This window comes from Chroicocephalus ridibundus, chromosome 2, assembly GCF_963924245.1.
Source record: "Chroicocephalus ridibundus chromosome 2, bChrRid1.1, whole genome shotgun sequence".
Classification (NCBI taxonomy): Eukaryota; Metazoa; Chordata; class Aves; order Charadriiformes; family Laridae; genus Chroicocephalus; species Chroicocephalus ridibundus.
The window spans coordinates 23455752-23476979 of NC_086285.1; the positions used below are offsets into that span (position 1 = coordinate 23455752).

Below are 21228 nucleotides of genomic sequence, written 5' to 3' on the forward strand. Positions count from 1 at the left end.
TACAAAAAGAAAAGAAGCTCAGCTGCATGAAGTTTCACATGATTGCCGTGGGATTCCAAAGGTTCAGGATAAAAAATTAATGCGGTTAAAAACAGACATCCGTAATAATACTGCACATAGTTTAAGAGGTCATCAAATTGCTTTATTCAAAAATATATTTTTCCATGTATTTTTTACACTTTCAGTTAAAAATAAGTAAATTATTAAAATAGCAAGAAGCAATATCTTTTTAGAATTATTTGAGATTTCTTTTGCCTTCTGTTCTCTACGGAAGCTATTTAAAAGCCCCAGACCTTTTATCAAGCATTATTTAAAGAATGCAAGTATAATTAGAAAATTGTCAATATTACAAGGTTTAAAATCATCCCCTGGAGAAGGGGAATTTAATTGAAAATCATAATTTCCTTCAAAGTCCAGATGATGCATCTTCAAAAATATTTTTGTGTAACTTCTAATAACAGTATTAGATTACTTTCTAGAAACAATTATTTTAAAATGTCAATTGAAAACATTTTGCAGGTAGGCTTATATCCAGTAAATCATTCATGAATAGACTTCTAGAAGGGACAAAATGCAGAGAGAATACATAATTTTGTTGTTCTAATTAAAAATAAGAGTCATAATCAGTTTGTTCACATGTAATTCATAACTTCTAGTTTCTCTCAAAAGAACCAAGTTTTAAAATGACTGCTCTCCTGAAACAAATCTGAATTTTATCAAGCTTCCCTACAAAATAGGAATATTTATTCATTATTCCTATTTAAAAGTCAACCACCGCTTTGGATTTGCTTGGAGTATTTTATCAATTTTATCTTGGGATATGCCTCTAATTAGCATTTTAGGAACTATATTTTTAAGGATATGTGAATATCCATGACCTCCATATTTCATCAACCTATTCTTAGTGTGCACATCATGAGCGATCAGAATTCTGTCTTCATAGCCTTCATCGATCAGCATACGAATCCTGCAGAAATAAGAAGCACAGCCATCAGTGAAAGGTTCTCGCTCTGCACCAGCACACAACTCAGCAGCATTTATGTTTTTTACGTTACTGTACAGCTGGACTGTATTATAACTGAAAACGCTTGTTTTTAGGTACTCAGAAGACATATTCTTTATACTTAATTGAAACTCAAACACTTATTGAATGAAAAAACCCACTTCTGAAAATGTAGCACCACACATCTCAAAGTGGACAAGGAAAACTCTTTCTAGCTGGCACATGGCTTTGTATTCCCACTCCCAATAAGTCCATGGAGGAATTCAAGAACTTCAGCACCACTGAGCATAGTACACAGGTTTTATACACACGAGTAAGTAATAATTTCCTGTATAAACTCCTTCTCGGCACAATCGATTCATGGGGTTAGTTCCTGCTGCTGTACAAAGCCAGTCCCATGACATTTGTTAAGAACCAGACTCTGTGTGTGACGGGTCCTTTAAGAAGCCTGTCTCATTTACACAAACACTTCCGCATCTTTCGTTAATTCCCATTTGGCAAACCAGGTTAATAAAAATTTCAAGTTGTCAGCATCGTATTCCAGACAGACAGTTATCACCCAAACACGTTTCAAAGACGTTCATTAAAGAAGAAGATAAATAAGAGGCATTGCCCAGTGCTAGCACATGCCAGGAAACAAGAGGCGTTCATACAGCAGCCCAGCTAAACGCACCCAGCAAAACCACATCAGCTCAGCTCGGGGAAAGAAGTAATGCTGTTGGTCACTCCCTTGTAACAAGTCCTTCTGTTCCACATCTCACTCTGGGAACCTTAATCCCTTGCTCAGCTCATTTTTTAGAATTTATTTGGTGGGTGGCTGTGTTGCATGACTGTTACGTCTCCCACGAAGCTTCAGTTTGGTTTGGCAGCAGATTGCGGCACTGAAGCAGCAGAGACAGACAGACCAGACCTGGAAAGGGCTCATTCCTCACAAAGGCACTCAATGCCATCATTTGCCAGCGCTGTGAAATTCTAATTCTTACCTTCCTGACTCTGCTTTGATTAGCAATGAAGCAAATACTAGTTGTATAAGTAACCACACTGTATCTGAAAGCCCTTACTGTCAGTTTTTATTACAATTAGTTACGAGGAGACACACGTAGCAGGATCAAGTCAACATGGGCAGCAGGAAGAAGGCAAGTAAGATAGAAGTTGGGAAAAAATTAGCACCTTTCATAAAAACACCATAAATAGTGCCTTTTAGTGCACAACACTATGTGTACCATAGTATTACAACATCATAAATACCTTCTCCAGCCTGAAATAGAGAGACCACACGCCAACCAGAGAATGAGAGCAATGACACTGGAGGGATTAAGTTTCTTGCTGACCAAACATCTTAGAATCATCTCCTTTCACATTTAGACTCATTTCATTGGTCAGGGAGGCATATGAACCTTTATATTGCATGTTCATTGCTACTTTTTGCTCATTCCTGTAAGTTTAGTTAGTGCTTGCTTCTGACTCAAAGAAAAACTGTCCCTGAAAAAATTCAGTTTTTAACTTGCATTGGCAGTAGGCTGTGTTTGAGTAGGTATGGCATGACTACAGAAGTTTACGTTTTGAACTGACAAGACCTGATCGTGTATTTTCCATTTGGTATTTCCATCAACACGTGTAAAGGTCAGTTTGATTTCCACCTTCTCTGGAGCTGTTTGACAAAAAAAAAAAACAAAAAAACCCAAGGAGATTGCCACTGCCATCCTATGTCCAGTGTGGCTCCATCAAAAGCCCCACAGAATCCATTCAGTGGCACCACACAATGAGAAGACAAACCTGTCTCATTTTCTTTCTATAGACAGCCTGCTGCAAGAAATACCCAGATGCCAGAAGTTTAAGGAGAGACGTCAGTGGCTGAGCAAGTCTCATGGAAGGAATGAAAACTTTGCCACGGTTGAACAGGCGCTTGTTAACCAAGGCACGGTCCGTTCCTCTACACACCATGCTTCTGTCCGTGCTGACCTCCCGTGGCACAGGAGCGGGGAGGAGGCGCAGGGGAGGGCAGCAACTTTACCCATTCTAAATGTGAGAACTGCAGATTCATTGCAACAGTTTAAAATACCGAGTGCAAGACTGAGAGCCCTGTTAAGAGAGAGAAATGATTTCTAGTGTGAAAAGCAGCAGCAAACGCTTGTCAGTAAGTGGAATAGTAACCTCGGCACCTTAAGAACAGCCTGAAAACAGAGAAGAAAAGTTTTGAGGCTAACCTGACAATGAGGGGCAGGGAAGCTACGTCTGAAATGTAAGTGAAAGCTAGCAAGTTACTTCATTAGTGATCAGGGATCATAAAATCTTTCTCATCAAAGAGAAGGAACAAATTGTTTCTGATTCTGGGAGGGAAAAAGGCACAGGCAGGACAGCACCCCCCCCTCAGAAACCTGCCACTTCACTGCACACAAACACCGCGGACCAACACCCCAGGAGGATCACATCCCCGGAGAGAGTGGAAGGAGTGAGAAGCGCATCCCCAGCTGATCCTACTTGTCTCGGTTTCTGCAAGGAATGCACCTCCTTGGCAATACCTTGGTTTAGCGCAGCACAACAGATTTGCTGTGCAGCTGAGCTGAGACTGCGTGTGAGATGACGAGAAGCAGGGAAGAGGTATCCTGCCCGTGGGGCCAGTATTTGCACTTTGTGAGCCTGAGGAGCACGGGAGTTCTGAGGAGACGGGCATCGCATCCTTCCAAAGAGAGAAAGGGCAAAAGGAGAGGGGGAGGAGAAGGGATAAAGTGTTTGGAAGAAAAAAGTTTGGTTTTCAGGACGGAAGCACAGCATCAAATCCACCAATGACAACCAATCAATTTTGCTCGGTTAGCGCCTTCGTGTAAGAGGCTCAGATGACGCTTAGTAGCAGCACTAGGTTTCCAACATTATGCTTCAAGCAAAAGCCAAACCCTAACAGAAATCCAGTATCTCCAGTCTTTTCTTTTTTACAGTCTATATAAATGCAGTAACTGATAAAACTCAACCCAATCGGCATGGAATTAGGACACAGAATGAAGTTAAAAAAGCTCTTGATCTTTTTCTCAAGTAACTTTCTACAACGCTATGATTCTACATCTTCCTTTGCAGGCAGAAGAGATTATACATGCTGCCCTAAAGACGTGACAGCAGCGGAAAAAAAAAATTGTTATTTTAGTATGAAAAAAGACAATTTTGAACAGGAAGCAGAATTATTTTGTGATGCCCTTAAAACAAGTACCAATGATATTAATTTGTCAGTGGTAATGCTATAACTTAAACAGCATGGAAGCAGATACCTTGCAATTCTTTCGTTGTCACTCGGCATGTCAATATCAGGATGGAACTGGTAATGAAGAAATTCTGTACCAAATAGGTCATACTCTAAATAGCATCCCAGTTTAGCAAATTCCAGAAGTTTCTTGGTATCAAATATAGTCCTGCAGAACATATATAATGCAAAGTCAGCATTGTAACAGGACGAAAGAAAATCTCATGGTATGAGGATAGGTATTTTGTGACTTCCTACTTGCAAGGAACAAAACCAATACCCTAAGATTTAATTCACCCTTTTGAAAACCAGGACGCCTGTTTGACACGTGCACCTTAAGCCGACACACGACATTGTCTTTCTCACATTCACATGGGACTTCATGCATGAAAAAAAACAACAAAACAAACCCCAACTCATTCCCCATGAAATAATGATAATCCTTAAATGGAAACAGGAAAGTTACTTACTTTTGATACCACTAACCCTCTCAACACACGCCCTACCAAGGAAGGACATTTAAGGAGGAGGTTAATTCATAGTGACATTTTAAAAAAAGACAATGCATTACTTACACAAGACAGATTTACTTTCCCAAAAGAGTTACAGGAGACAGCTACATCCAGGGCTTGTTTCATCCATCACACACCGGTAATACACAACTTTGTCTTTAGTTTCTATTCTGTACAGTGATGCTTCTAGATTGTCATTAGAACAGCAATATATCACTGTTTGCACTGGGATCTGGCCAGAACGCCTTAAGGAAACGTTCTCACCAAAATACATAATGGCAGTGTGAGTACCTGGGACACGGGCTTTGCAGAAGATTTGAAAAGTGAAGGAACAAAGCTACCAAAACCCATCACTCTTTTGGAAAAGAATGGCAAAACAAGAGCTCTCTAGAATACCTTTTTTTTTTTCTTTCAAACATTTTTACCAAGAATATAAGCTATCCAAAGGGAAAAAAAACCCACACAAATGATACATTATAATTTTATCTTTATAACCACAACATAGTCTTTTTCATCTAAGGAAAAAACAAGATTCCACAAGAACAGCACAGTTAACCAAAAGGGCAGTAGTTTAATCTTTTTATTATTGCAGATATTGATGTCACAAAGTAATTTTAACCTATACAATTGCATCACAGTCTGTTGCTATGGAAATGTCTGATGTCACAATTTCAATATTATGACTTAACAACAGAATCAAGTAGGAGGAACAGATGGGTTGAGAGAGAGAAAACCCTTGTTCAAACAAGCCTGCTATCAGCAGGAGTCTAAGACTTGCCAACTGTAATTAATAAAAAATGTTATTTTAAAATAAATGTTACAGTTTACAGAGATTGAACATTTAACACCAAATGAGTTTTCAAAGTGCAGAGCAAGAGAACGGGTTATTTTAGATCCAGCCCCGCTCAGTTCACAGGGAGACGGTAGTGAAGAGTATCCAATCCTGTGCAGGTGGCAAAAACCACCCAACGATCTATGTCAAAATCACAGCCAGAACAATTTCTTTTAAAAACTATTGTTAGGGTTGTGCTTTTGGGTGCTCTGTCCCAGGGAAGAGCAGGAGAGCTTAATTTCATCAGCCGTTGGGACCCCTTGCAAGCCACAGGGATGTAGCAGCAGCAGCAGTTCCCAGCTCAAATTGCTGATCTCCAAGCTGGAAGTAGGTGTTTGGGCAATCCGTGTCCCTGAGCAGCCCTGAACGCACAGAAAAGGAGGTGGGACACAGGGAAGCATCCTGTAGTTCGGACCTCATCTATAAATCACCGCAGGGACATTGACCATTATCAAACAGGCATTCACAAGTTTGTGTGAGCCTTCTAACAAAAGCTACTCAAGTGAATCGATGCTGATCTCTACCAAGGTATTTTTATAACCTTAAACCCTAATAAATGGCCAAAGCCAAGACTCAATAGCTTTTGCTTCCCAGCCTTTATCTACACCAGTTTCACTATGGACACTTGCTACCCTTTGTTCTAAGGTGCTAAACTGCAAAACATGGTAGCCAGCATTTTAGTTTTATCATTTGACTGTAAATCCACCTGAAAACGACCATGCTTGTCTGTGTCTCAAGCAGACATGAAATATGGAGCTATGTACAAATTTATCTCACATTTAAGGGACTGGGATGCTCCCACGTGGATTCCTCTCGCTGGATGAGACTTAAAATGTTAAATGCACGTTGCAAAGCCAAACTTCACAGCCGTTTAGAGTCTATGTTATAGCAAGTGCCAACCTGAATGTGTGAAAGCAATGATAGGAGGAGTATAAGAAAATGTCATATTGTGCATCAGCGGCTGTAGTGAAACTGCACCTCTGTCTCGACTGTTTTCCTACTTACATTGCTTATTTTCCACCAATAAATCACTGAATTCAATGATTTACAACAGCATATAATGGCATAAAAAGGTAACCGGATGTTTATATTGTATCAAAATGGCTATGTAAGTACTGACACCTGCAGCTTGCTCAGTCTTCTTTCACACAAACATTTAAATTCTCAGTTTTTCTCTATCAATGAGAGAAAAATACAGCTATAGATACAATAGAATGCAGGTAAATATATAAAGAAAGCCCATACCACTTATATATAATCAAATATAAATAAAATTTTGTGGCACTGAATTTTATGCTCCTAAAATCCCCAAGTAAAACACTGAGCTCTGTGTGAATACAAAACACCTGTAGCTTGATTTGCAAGCTCTTAGAGCCTATAACCATTAGAAATTTGGAGCACAGTCCTCCTGCCTGCGTTACACTCACATTGAGGGCAAACAATCCAATTGCTGAGAATCATATGACACAAACAGTCTCCGTTATTCAGCAACTGGCCAAAGTAATCAATGCTTGGACATCTTCCAGCTCACCATGAGCAGCACAAGGTCACACAAAACCGATTTGGTAACAGAGGCTGTGTTTCTAAACTGGAGAGAGAAAATTCCTCTCCATGTCTGATGTCGGGCTCTTGGGTTTTGCTCTCAAGCTAACTAGAAGTCAGCTCTCTGGTCTATATATATAAAACCCAACTATGTTCTTTTTCAGCAGTATTTCTTCTGTCTGGTAGCAGAACTGAAAAGATCTGACTTCTGCTTTGATCCAGAATCCAGACAAATCAAGGAGTTCTCCACTAGTATCTGAGAGATCTTGTTCAGGCCCTTAAGAGTGCCCCAGTTTGCAAAAATGCTGGAAGCCCCGCAGCTTCCCACCCAATTTGGTAAGAGCTGCTCAATGTCCAATGCTTTGTAAACGCAGTGATTTGTGGAGGGATACGAATTAATGGAATCCCCATTTAAAAAAAAACGTGCCTCCAGTTATTCCCAACGTCACTTGAAAGAGTGTTTAAAATCCCTAAATCTCTTTACCAGTGTGAATCTAAAAGCTGATCCTGACTGAAGTGCTGGGAAGCTGATCAAGGTCTATATATGCAGTTTCTTATTTTCAAATCAGTAAACTTGAAGATAATTCTTCACGTTGTGATCCTAGCGCACGACAGAAACCTAGCTATTTGCGGAGTAGCTCCCCCAAACCCCGGTGGGCTGTGCCAACACTTCCATAAGTACAACAGGAGAACAGTCTGCTTACCTGTCGAGGTGAGACATGACTGTCTTTGAAGCATCAGCCCCAGCTTCCTGCAGAATGCGAATGATCTGGAAAGGTGCATCGCTGTTCCGGCCAGGATGGATGATAACAGGGCAGCCGAGCTGTGACTGAGCCTGCGCTGTTGCCTGAAGGACTCGGTGTTCACTTGGAGTCAAAGGCCAGGAGCAACCTATTTCTCCCACCACACCACACTTGATGTTAGTCCCATCCGCTCCATTGAGTATCTCATCAACAATAATGTCTGTAAGCTAGAGAACAGGAAAATGAGATTTTGGGTTATTAATACCATTTGTGTTAAATAGCATCAAATTTGGCCCATGGACACTGTGCTAGTTATACTCCTGAGGTCTTTCTGAACTTATTTAATTAACGGTTGGGTGTGTGAAAGCACTGCAGTTAAAATCTGGTTTCTGTCAACTAACATTATGCTAGCCATTCCCCAAGACCAAAATAAACACAGCGCAAATCAATTTAACAGTATCTACTCACACGGTTGCCTGGCTTTGCCGGGAAAGCTGGTCTACATAAAATTTGAACACTGATTTAGGCTGAGACTAATTTTTCTTTAAAAACCCCAAAGTTAGCTCGGCATGAAACCTGTGCTTTGCAATCCTGAATTGGCTCCCAAAACAATTCAATGTAAATTCTTGCAAAACAAGGGCTCAGAGAATAAGGAAACCTTGTGACTCAGACAGGGAAAGGAGAAATTTTGGCAAAGATCCTGAAGAGATGAGTTGAAGGCAAATCCTCCTTGTGGGAATGCTGACATAAAACAAGAGCTCCAACGACTTCAGGACTAGAAGAAAAAAGCTCTGCTGACAAACTTACAGGGTCAAAATTAGCTTCCTTTTAAAATATTCCAAAGCAAAAAAGACACCAGAATCTCGTAATAAAAGCAGTTTGTTATAACAGCTTTACTTTTTCTTTTCCAAAATAGGCCATAAACCGTAAAGAATACACTCAGAGTTCAGAGCACAAAATGGCACTGATGATGACCTTCTAACTCTTTGGCCCTGAATGTTAGGGAAATCATGATTTTAAGGAAGAAGGAAGTGAAAAGAGGAAGAAGGAAGATTTGCAAGCAAATACACAAAACTGAAAAACCCCACGGACATTTCCAAATAAATCTATAACAACTCCACATCTTGTCTCCTCAATGGCCTCATGCAACATATTGGTAAATACTCAATCTACACGCAAAATTCAGTCCAACTAATTACAATTTACAGCAGGTTTCTGCCCAATGCTTGATCCCATAATACAGAATTCACTCCTTTCCTGAAGAACATCTCTCCCGCAGCAACATCTTTATGTCACTGAATAGCTCAGCCAGGGCTGGCAACAGAATATTCAAATTGTCTTTGCTGAATCAGAAAACGTATCATCCCTGCAAATTCACTGGCAAATGAGGAACCTCCAGTTATCACGGATCAGTCACTGCACAACCCTTTCTATCTAAGTAAGCAATTGCCTTCTAGACTGGAATAAATTTTTAAGACTCGCTCATTACAGGACACCTGTGGGTGTCCAGCAGTCCACCAAATACAGAAGGGAAACCTTTGCCCCAAGAAATCTATTTGTATCAAAATTTAAGCAATGCACGAATATTTAGGAAAACTAGTACTGTCCTGTACAGCTTGGGCAGTCTGGTTGGCAGTGCTGCATCACTTGAAATCTGCTAAAGTTTTGACCATTGATTTTTAAAATGAGTTTGACTCATTTTTAAACTGTGATGGATTTTTAAAAACTTCTCTCAGCTCTGTTCACCTGCATTTACAGCCTCCTGCCTTGGAGAGTTCCCTTCCCTCTTATCCCTATCATCACATTTTCTTAATAAAAGATGAAGGAGCGTTTATTATTATAGGAATATCTAGGGACCTTGGTCATTATTAACACATTGTCTTAGGCACTGTACAAACAATTCAATGTAGACTCTGCCCTGAAAAGTCTGGACAAACGGTAGAGAAGAGAGATATAACAGTCAGCCCGAGCAAAGCAATGATTTACAACTGTCCTGTAAATATTGCAATTATTTATGCTTTTTACAAGAATTCTGAGTGATCTTATTGGGAAGCAATTAGCCAGAAAAAGAGACAAAAGAGGCAGAAGGGATATACTCCTTTCTTAAAAATTGTAAAAAGAACAGAATAATTGGTATGGAACCAGATGCCCACACATGAAGCACTTTATTCTCCTTTTACTGTTGCATTATAACAAATCCCTGAGAGAAAATGGAGCTTAAGAATTGGAAATGCTGACAGATACTACCAGCACACACAGGTAGGGTTGGTCCAGCTATAACACACAAGCAGTAATGCTGTTCCCTAGTTTTTCACATTGAGATCTTCCAGATTTCATCTATTTTGATGGAACTTCCCTCCAACTTTGACTCACCCACAGATAATTCCTAGGAGAGAGACTCCAAAGCAATGGTTAAGACTCACCTGCTCCACTGTCATGGCCTGTGTCTGAGAAGAATGAGTGGAATCCACATAAAACCCGGCCCCAGCAATAATATGGACCCCAGTTTCTTCAGCAAGTTTCTTCAAAGTATTCATATTCCGACCAATTCCTGTGGTTGTGTTTTCCACAATCGTCCCACCACCTGCTGCTTTAAAATGCAACAGCTCCTCCTTCACAGCATCTGTTTCCTGATACAAAAGAAGGTTTTCTTTATGGCTGTAGGGATTTTGCTTAATCCAAAACAAGTTCTTCATCTCAATGGGCCCATCAGACAGAGGCTCTTGGCCTGGAGAAGGTGGACAAAAACAGCTGCTGTAGTTCATAGTCAAGTGTTCATGAGTCAATGTATAGCCAAGGCGGTCTGGATCCACAGGGCCCAAGACTGTCTGCGCTTTCCCTCCCAAGGAAGGCATTTTTCTTCAGCAAAAGGAAAAAAAAAATCAGATTAAAAGGGTCTGCAGAGGAAGAAGAAAGGAAACAAAAACACTTCAGATGGAGCAAACATTTCTTACAAAATCTCTGAATTCCCTGCTCTCTCTCACATGCGTACCTACATGCTGTGTGTGTTCGCTCAAAAGTTTTCAAACCTGTTTCCAGTAGAGTGGTCAATACGAAAAACAAAGCATTTATTTTACTCAGCTGTGCTTGTATCAGTGCTCTAGCAACATAAAAATACCACATTCCAGTACAGTGAAACCATCATCATTTATTGCTCTATAGTCAATATCACATTAAGATAAACGTTTCCTATTTAATAACAACCACTGCATGTTCATTTAGGATTCTCTGCTTTTCAGCAGCTGTTAAATTTTGTCAGCTTGAGCCACCAGATGAACATACTTGGCACCAAGGCTGAATATTCCTTACTGCTACGTTCATTTTATTTATCTGTGTCCTCCAAGACTCACTATCCCCCTCGCATGCCGAGGAAGCTGCCCACGTTAGGGCACCTCATCTGGCCCTCTGTATGAGGAACGCCAGGATGAGGGCGTTCTGCTCCTCAGACTTCAACAGCGGCTCAGGTTCTCCTGCCAGCTGCGCTGTGGAGGTCTGGGACAGCCCAGGACAAATCCTCCAAAGCCAACAACGGTCAATACAGATACGGCGTGGCTCCCAACCAGCAGGGCAGAAGCCAAAGTGCTTTCCCCACCAGTTTTATCAGCCAAATATTTTACCAATTAAGAACAGACCTTAACCTAACAATTTATGGGGCTCAGCCTCTAAGACACTTTTTTTCTTCATCGTTAACATGAACAAAACAACGTTACTTCACAAAGCTTCAAGTGAGTGGTGACAAACATGTACGTTGAGGCCACGATCTGCAGTTGGTTCATGTCAAAGGCATCTGCCCTCTGCAAGTCTGGCCCAACTCGCTACAGGTCCGAATTAGCTGCAGCTCTCCCCATTGGCATTTTGGGGGGATTTTTTCCTTTTGGGGGTAGGGGCAGTCTTTTTCATTTATGTGCCATATTAACATTAAACAGAGCTGACTACCCAGCTCATGTTAGATCTTCCCGATGCTAGTTGCAAGAGCTTGAGGATAAATAGTTATAATCCCTAGTCAACCAAAATCATCAGTTATGAAACAAAATACATGTTTAATCATGTCCAGAGGGTAGGACTAACTAGAGCATGCATTATTGATTAAAGAGAGAGGTCTTTGCCACTTCTGTCTCCCTTTTAGTGAATAATATCATAAACACGGGTTTGTTACTGGTGAAGCCCTCAGAGGACACTTTCCTTTTAACTGCTAAGGTTAATCTACCAGGATGACAGAAAAACTGAAATCTGAAGGATGCTGAACTCTACATATCAAAGGGCACAGGAACGTCGAGGTCTCTTTGGGGATACTTTCATCTCAGGAGAAGCAGTCGTTGTCAGAGTACCAAGGCAGGAAAGGGACCTGGCCCCTGCAAAAGGCTGATATCACCTGCCAAGTGGAGTCTGTAGGGCTGGCAGTTATTTTAATACGAGAACTCGGCCATTCTTGAGAAAGGACTGACTGACTATGTTTGCTTGCCTTGTGTAAAAGCAGACTTAGGAAGAACTGTTCTTTTATGAATTTAATTTCTAGACCAGTGTGTTGACTTGTTTGAGAAGGCAGAAGAATAATTACTCTCATAGAACAGACTGCTGCCTGATTAATACAGTGATTTATTTTTTTCCAAATAAATTAAGATGTGCATGATTTCAGAAAATATTATTCTTGAGCAAATAATTAAAAGCAAAATACCTGTCTTAGTCAGAAACTGCTGCTGGCTGCAATTCAATTAAGTTGTCCAACCCAGTCATTAATTCTATCCTTGAACAAAGCTGGTGCTTTGCAGAGCAACCCACTATTTTGGAGAAAGTTCAATGATCTGAGTCATTCTTATATGTACAGCAAAGAGACTAAGATAATTTGAAGATAATTGCATTACCTTTGTGGGGTTTTTTCCCCCTTTTTTTTGTTTTGTTAAATATCTACACTCCGAAATTCAGTAAAACCCTGACAGCATAAAGAGTGATATCTGCTCTCTGCATTGGAGACACTTTTCTTTCACTATGTTCATTAACAATTTTCAAATCCATTTATTAAGTTAGGAAAACAAATCCATACAAATATTTTGTTATATAAATATATAAATTATATAAATTTTATTATATAAATTTTGTATATAAATATATAAGTATTGAAGTTCTTTTGATAGAACTTCACACAAAGCGATTACAGTCTTTTTCCTTAACAAATTTCCACTTCAGTTTTTTAGTTATTTAATAGCTCAGTTACTCAAAAGGGCCACTCTAATTGAATGTGAATTTTTGCTCACTTTCAGATTACTACTTTGATAAAAAGCTGACTTTCAACATTCGTTCCCACTAATTCCTTTCTGACACAGGTAATTTAGATTACCCTCAATTAATCTGGCCTGACCACTGCGAAGACCCGCGGCGGTGTGTGTGAGAAGTTCTTATAGCCTGAGGCTGCCGTCTTCTGATTTATAACAGCAGGAAACATTTAAAATCACCAGTTCCAGTGCCAGGTTTCTCTTGTAGCAGATACCAATCTGTTGATTTTTTTACTCTGGATTTCAGATTACAGCACACATACAGAGCTTACAGAACCAATGCCTACTATTGAACCTTTTGACTGAGGTCAAGGATTTTTATAAATAGAAGTAGCATCACAAAAACGTAACCTGACACAAACGGCATTTAAAGTAGGCCTAATTTTAGCTGCATGAAAAATATGATTAATATTAATGTCTGTGCCTGCTTACTAACACAGTTTTAGAAACCCACCACTTTTAATAAAAAAATTATGAAAAATAAAGACAGCCAACAACCTGTGACTGGAACTATTTTTAAAACCACTGTCCTGATATCTTCCCTACTGTCATTTACACAGACAGCATGCCCTGATTATGCTATAAGGATGCATTACTCCTAATAAGATTCACTTGATGGAACCAGAATATAATTAGTGTCTTTAAAACAGATTTTAGGTGCAAACAGCTTTTAAATGGAATAAGGACTGCTGCTTAATTAAAGCATGTAGATGTTGCTACAGAAATCAATGTTCGTGTGCTTTACTAATGACTTGCATGCCATGTTTTACACAGACCTTTCTTCTGAGAAAGTTTCTTCTTTCATACACCAAGGACTAAATTCGTACCACCTCGTTTAGCCATTTAAAATGATGTATGTCTTCCACAGAATAATCATCTAGACCGTTGTCACAGTGGAGATGGAAAGACACTCACCCAGTCTATTTGGAATGTTTGTAACGCAACAGAACAAGTCACTTTCTGTAATACCGGCCTCCTTCCTTGGCTACGGAGGGAGCGACGCAACAATCCTGGATAGGACAAGTCTATTTTAGATGGTCCTACATAAGATGTGTGAATTAGAGTTACTGAAACTTAACCCAGTCTGAGGGGAGGGGGAAAGGTGCCGATTCCTATGACAAACAATAAACAGGCAGGCTCTTATCTGTCAAGAAACGGTATTTTGGTTTTGGAAATCACTAATTTATGCTGTGGGATCGCCAAGGTGCTCCTGCACAGAACAAGACTTCTCTGCTCTAGGTGCTGTATAAACAGAGAAACACATGGTATTTCCTGAAAATTACATACTCAGATAAAAATATGAGAATTGCTTTAAGAGATAACCAAAACTTGCATTATTTCACAATGCCTGGAAACAATACCTTAACATTTCTGTAATAAACTGTGGACAAATCTTTACAACCATCGATCGTATGGTGCATAAAATATGACGCTCACCATTAGCCAACTATTAAATATTGGAGAAGTAAATATTTTTCCTAGAGGTATTGTTAAGAGAAAAGAGACTTGCTGCTAAAAAGGTCATGGTACTGCATTCCTGAGTCTGGTGAAAACTCTACTGAGTTCAATAGATGTTTTGCCTGAATACTGATGACAAGATTTGTGTTTCCGCTTTTCCCATCTGAAAGTTGAGCTTCAGTCATCGTGTCATTTTAATGGGCCTGTAATGGGAAGTCTCTCTAGGTTTGGATTAGTTGCTTCCTACAGTAATCTCATATTGCTGAAACATTATAATCGCATAAACACAGTTTCCACATGCTAACGCCGCATTTGTTTTGATTCGGTAAGCACATTTTAATGGTATTAGCACAGATTCTCTCTAGACTTGTATGGGAATCATTTTATTGCCTTCACATTACAATGTGAGATTATAGCAACACTAAATCCAGATTGCTGTGACATAAAATTTACAAAAAAAGCAAAAAGAATGGCTCAATAGGTATTTATTATATTCAGAAAAAGTTAAACACAGCTGCCATTTAGAAACAAGGCTGCCCTGGCTGCATCAAGAGCCTTGTGAGTGGGTCTTTCCCTTATAACCACGCAGTCCTAGGAAATGAGACATAGCGCAGGTTCGCTATATATTTACACATGGAGGAAGCGCTTTGAGCATTCAGTTCTTCTGTGAGCAACCTCTACACAGCATGGAAAAGCCCCAAATTAGAAATATATGACACAACTGTAGTAAATTACCATTAGCTAGACTATGCTGTGTTATCTCACCATTCCCCACGTGTAAATATTTTGCCACAAGGGAAAATGTTACCAAGAAAAAGGAAGAGAAGAGGCAGGGGGTAAGAGTACACGTGTAGACTTTGTCAGGAGGAATTTAAAAAATTAACTTCTTTCTCTCTTCCCTCATGCTTCTGCCAACTCTGTAGAGGTTCACAGGGTGGAAGGAACTCAATACTACCAATAGAGGTTCTTTCTCTTCCCCACCAGACAGGCAAGTTTTCTAACTTCTCTGACAGACAGGGGCCAGATCTACTTCTTCCAAAATTTATTCACAAGCACTAATTATGGGACAAACACGCCTGAAACCCACCTCTCTCTCTCATACACTGGTTCCAAAAAGCATGGCTTTTTCGTTCATGCAGAGCATCAGGGAAGTGCAGGTACAGGCGGCTGCGGAGCAGAGTTCACCACAGCTGGCTGGGTGAGAGCCGCAGTAGGAGTGGATCTATATCTGCTCCAGAAGGACAGAAACAGGCTCACCTGTCATCTAGCCCAGCAATTCCCTCTGCATCAATGTCTGCTAAGGTGTTGAACAGCCTGCGATGCTGTACTCCTACATGGGTACTCTAGTTGTCTCTGTGTTACACGAGGTAACAGCACACCTCATATTGCTTTGGGGCTATTTTGCGCAAGAAACAGAATTTGGAAATGGATTGAAAGTACTATGAAAAAATGCAGACTTCTGGGCAAACTCCTGTGTCTTCCGCAGAAATGGCAGATGTGCTTCTCTGAAGGTGACGCAGATTATTCTCATTAAAGTCATATTTATTCTTCCCTGTCTTCAGAACTGACATTGGTCAGAAATTACATTGGTCTTTTTCTTCTCCCAAACTGGAGCTATGAGGTTATCATGATTTGCTGAACTTCAAGCTAATTCAGAAAAATGAGCCAAGGAAAATAATCTTATCTATTCAGAGGCAGTGTTTTCTTTTTTCACTGCCTTCATACGTTGTTAATTTAAAAAAAAAAATCCACACCAGTATCGTGACAGCATGCCTGGTGCAGAAGTGTACTAAGGGGACAAGGACACAAGATGGATAGTGCTGGCCTTCCTCCTAGTTCTCAGTCAAACTGCATAAGGACGGCACGCTCGTACTTCCACGAGCATCAACACCGAGGCAAAGCCTTGTGTCCTAAGGATCGATGTCACACGGCAGATTTTTCATGCCTTGACTAAAGCTCTTCTCAGAGAGGAGGGGAACATTTACAGTCCCTCTCTCCTACAAGAACTCCTGTCTAATGCCACAAGAGCATATGTTGCAGCTCTTCTTTAATGGGGCACCTGCAGTTTCCCTGCCTTTTTTCCTGACACATACTGTTCTGGAGATACTCAGAATAGCGGGTTAATGCAGTGGCCTTCAACGACCTAGCTCTGGTCGTTGAAACCAACGGCCAATGACATTCAGAAACATAAATTTCCTTAAGAAGCCAAGCTAAAAGAAACACCAAATATTGTTTTGTAACAGATTTTCTATATAGGCTTTGTGTAACCATAAAGCTTTTACACTACAGAAGTGAGAAGGGACACCGGGAGTAAGGTTTTATATTAAGTTACAATACATGCTATGAAAAAAATTAGAACTCTAGCCAAGCCTTACATAACCCTACAACAAAAGTAGAAGTCCCAGCAAAATATGCATGTACACACACCACAGCAGTTAGGTCGCTTGAGCGGCACTGGCAATATTCTACAACCTAAACCCATTGGTTTTAAGTCCCTTAAATTGTAAGAGAAATTTAAACAGTTACACATATGTGAAAGGCCCATATATTGATTTGCTGCCCTCAGCACACTTTGGGGAAAGGAACTGGGCAAGTGAGAAGCAAAGCTTTTAAATGTTCACCTGAAAGGGTAAGTGAAATTTTCACCGTGTAATCCCTGTGTTGCTCAGCTAGTGGCAGACAGACAGCCCTTCCAGCTTCTCATGGTTTGAGGGTCACATTCTTGCTCTAGCTAGGCTTTGAGCCAGACATACATAAAACAGGTTTCTTCCTTACAGTTGAACAGCCACACCAGAGCAAAGTGCAGCCTTTCACAGTGATTTCACAGCACGGCCGTGATCAAAGCAAGCACATGTCATCTGCACATGACCACGTACGCACATGTACAGTGATTTGCCCCAGAGGCAGAGTTTAAGCCACTTAGCATGTAATACTTTGCACACTTTTTTTTTTTTTTCAGTTTGATTAAAGTTCAGTTGTTGTAAGCACAATAGAGTCATACTTTTATTTTACCTTATTTCTGTGCAGATAACAGTCTCAAAACCTTGGCTTCTTCAAGCAAAGTTACACTGAAGATTCTCTTCCTCAGAGAGATCCGAGACCAACATCCCCATAAGTGGTTTTTCATCAACATCTCCTTTAGAAGAACTTCAGGGGATTTTACATTTTGGGCAGCTTCAAAAATTACTCCTGATAAAAGGTCAGATAAAAATTCTCCCCTAGGGTCCAACGTTACATTAATTACATTTTACATCCACACATAGTGTTTTGGGGCTGAAAATCAGGACTGAAGTCACATTATGCTATATGCAAATATGGGCCAAGTCTTGCATGCTGATGCATGCATTTGTATTCTTAAGCCTAAACAGAATCATATTCGCTTCTCATGGGTGCTGGGCTACAAGCACACACAGTCTTTCTTGCTAGGACAACATGATACAGGAAAAAAGTTTGTGCTTTTCAGAAATGCTTGTCCAGTCTTCATTCCCTCTAAACTTCAAATTTGAAACTTATGCACACCCATAACTCTAGGATAACTCACTGCTAGGATAAAATGCCTTTCTTGGGTTATTACCCATGTACATATTAATATCAGACCAAAGACATGGCGACTGCTTAGAAAATTCTAAGGAAGCTTTTCAATTTGTGCCCAGTACCAGTGTTGAGAAAAAGATGAAATTTTTCGGGATGCTCCCTTTCCCTTCCAATACAGCTGGTAATGCAATGACTTGTATATTCTCCAGAAACACAGAAGACCTAAGTTCAAAGCTGCTCTAAATCAAACCCAGGGCCTTGAACCTTAAGTTTCCACATCCTAGATGGATTTCTAATCCTCCACCTACCAGACGGGTGGCCAGACTGATGCAAGCAGAAGTCTCCTTTCTCTTTTTTCATGAAACCTTAAGAAGTCTTGGTTTCAGCTTACTAAAAAATGAACCTTTTTTGGTATTTCATGTTTTGAAAGATAGAAAAAATATTTTAGATCTGCATCAAGTGAAATAAGAAATAAAATCCACAGAACGTTCAGAGAAACAGTCCTTTAATAAACACAGAACTCGTTGGTGCCATATGTTTCACTATATACTGATTTTTAGATGTGAGGAGCAAGCTGACGGCAGCTCCCTAACCGCGGAGGGAAGCTGTGACATTTGCTCCTGCTTCGCCACGCATTAATTTAATAAGTTAGCACTGGTCACCTATATGAAATGTAATTAAGCATCTGAATGCCACTGTTGCCACCTTTGATTATAACTACAAAAATGAATGTGATGATGGTGACACAATGGCAAATATTATGTCTGTTAAATTCCAAAACATGAGAGGCATTCACAATAATAAATGACACTTATGTGGTCTTTCATATGATGATCCCAAAGTACCTGACAAAATGATACAAAACTACCTATTACAAGCACTGCTTCACCCGCCCCTGAAATACAGCCCCCAGCAGAAAGAAGGCAACAACCTTTAAACACTACAGAACATATTACGACAGAGGACGTCAAATAATGTACCCAGCATAAAGCACAGGGGAATTTCAGACAAGCAAAACACAATTTTCCAAAAAGCAAGTGACCTCTGGCTAAAAATCTGTTTCATTCAAGAGTTACCACAAGCCTTTAGCATACAGAAGATACCTTAACAAAAGACATGCCTAAAAAAAGAATTGTATCTACAGGTTTCTTAGAGATAATATAATGTACTTGCTAGGCCAAAAGATGCTTGTCTGAGCTCCTCACCAACTGGACTTCTACGCATCAACTCAGGACCGCATCACCACAACACAAGACCTGCTGCACAGGGGCTGACAAACACCCAAGGCCACTGTCAGGGAGTGGTTTAGCTACAGCGCTGAACCCCACGTGGTGGGGGGACCCAAACCTCCCTCGCTCGGAACCAGCACTCCTCTGCAGCTTGCCAAACCGGTGCAAGAGGAGGAGAAAGCAGGGCCTCTGCTGCAACTGTGCTCCACAAAGGGCAGCACACCTCAGGCCACGGACAAAATGCACGGTGTCTGGATCCCAGCAAGGCTCTCAGGCAAGCCTGGAGCTTCGCTGTTGAGCCTCCTCAAGCTTAAGCAACTCTGGAAGCATCTTGCTGAGGGCTGAGGGTGCTTCCAGATGGAGAGGCAGCTTAAGGCAGGCTCTGAAGGTCCCAGTTTTGGATTGAGGCATTTGTTCCTTCACGGAGCCACCCTCGGGGCTGACGGGCGATGTGTACTAGAGAGGATGTAGTTCCAGTATTTAACTTGTTATGACTGCACAAATATTAAATACCAGCACTAATATTAGCAGCGTGGCTGCACGCTCACGGCGCAGCCCGCCCGAGCTGGGCGTTACTCGGCTGGTAACTGCCACCTGATCCTGCGAAACGCTTCTCCAGAGGGAGGAGGAGGTGTTCATCCCCCCAGCCTCCAGGCCTGCTGCGGGGCTCCCGGCGGGAGCCCTGCCTGCCCCGGCGCCGCTGTCCCGGCCGCGGTCTCCTCCCGTGTCCTCTCCCCGCCTCACGCCCGCCGTCCCTCCGCCGGCGCTGCTCCGGGCTGGCCGGGCCGCCCTTCGGCGTCCTTATCCCCGCGGAGCAGCGGCCCCCCACGCCCCGGCACCCGGAGCTGCGCTCCCCGCCGCCGAGCGCAGGCCCGCCCGCCACAGGCCGCCCGCCCGCCTCAGGCCGCCGCTTTCCCGGCACGGCCCCAACCCCGCCGGACGGCGACGCGCGGCCCTTCGCCACTCCCCGCCTCAGGCCCTTCCGGGCCGGGCACAGCGCGCCGGGCCGACGGCGGCAGGGGAGGAAGGAGCTCTCGCTCCTCAACTCCGGCGAAGTTTCCCGGGCCCGGCGCATTGAGGGCGAGCCCGGGACGGGTCTGGGCCGCGAGGGGAGACGGGGTGGCTCGGCGGGCTGAGGAGACGCGCCCCGGGGCCCCGTCGCGCCCGCTAGCTCACCCCGCGGGCAACACCCTCCGCCGGCAGCGCCTCAACCCCGCCGGCCTCCGCAGGACACCCTCGGCCGGCAGCCCGCCGCTCCCGCCCCGCTCGGGGCGGGACTTCCCCGCCGCGCCCGGCACCGGGGACGGCAGCGGGCGGGGGAGCGGGGCGGGTGCGGGGGCGGCGGGGACTTTGGAGCCCGGGATGAGCGGGGCAGGGGGGGAGCACGGCTGTGTGCCGGCGGCGGGCCCTGGCGCTGGGCCCCCTCCCCGCCAGCCAGCGTTCGGGCTCCCCAGAAGCCCGTTCCGCCTCTGCGTGAGGTGCCGCCGTGTTTCGCGCCAGCGTCGGCTCCAAGCACAAATGGAATGGGTGGATGTGAGCATCCTTGCCTGTCCTTGCTCCTACCCCCTGTTTACACAGCAGGGAAGGAGGCTTGGATCCACTGAGTCATTTTGGGGGGTTGGGAGATGGCGCTGGGTGCTTGGGCTTGCGAGAGGCAACATTTTCTAATTCGCCCTTGCAATGCAAATAACGGGGAAGGTTGAAGAGTCGCTTCGCGGTACTCACAAACAGGGTGACAATGACAGAGATTCTGGATAAAAATGCAGGTGGAAAGCATGAAATGAAAAGAGAGCTGACACCAAGTTCTTACACTTTCCACCCAGGATCTCAGAAGTGTCTTATTTCCCTAAGGCTCACGGCATCCTGTGTGGTA

At 42.4% G+C, this 21228-nt stretch overlaps 1 protein-coding gene across 4 annotated transcripts; it reads right to left on the reverse strand.

Moving 5' to 3' along the window:
* Positions 1–41: 41 nt before the first annotated feature.
* Positions 42–20640, reverse strand: PTER (phosphotriesterase related). Of its 4 annotated transcripts, XM_063324749.1 has the most exons (6): positions 20532–20617; positions 17605–17781; positions 10288–10761; positions 7826–8091; positions 4264–4404; positions 42–967 (listed from the first exon to the last, which is right to left on the reverse strand). In XM_063324749.1, the coding sequence occupies exons 3-6, from the start codon at positions 10717–10719 to the stop codon at positions 757–759; spliced, it is 1050 nt and encodes a 349-aa protein (XP_063180819.1). In that variant the 5' UTR covers positions 10720–10761; positions 17605–17781; positions 20532–20617; the 3' UTR covers positions 42–756. The 4 variants fall into 4 exon arrangements, with proteins under 4 accessions (XP_063180819.1, XP_063180818.1, XP_063180817.1 ...); XM_063324748.1 differs by lacking the exon at positions 20532–20617 and having other exon boundaries at positions 10288–10723; XM_063324747.1 differs by lacking the exon at positions 17605–17781 and having other exon boundaries at positions 43–967; positions 20532–20624.
* Between the last annotated feature and the right edge of the window lie 588 nt (positions 20641–21228).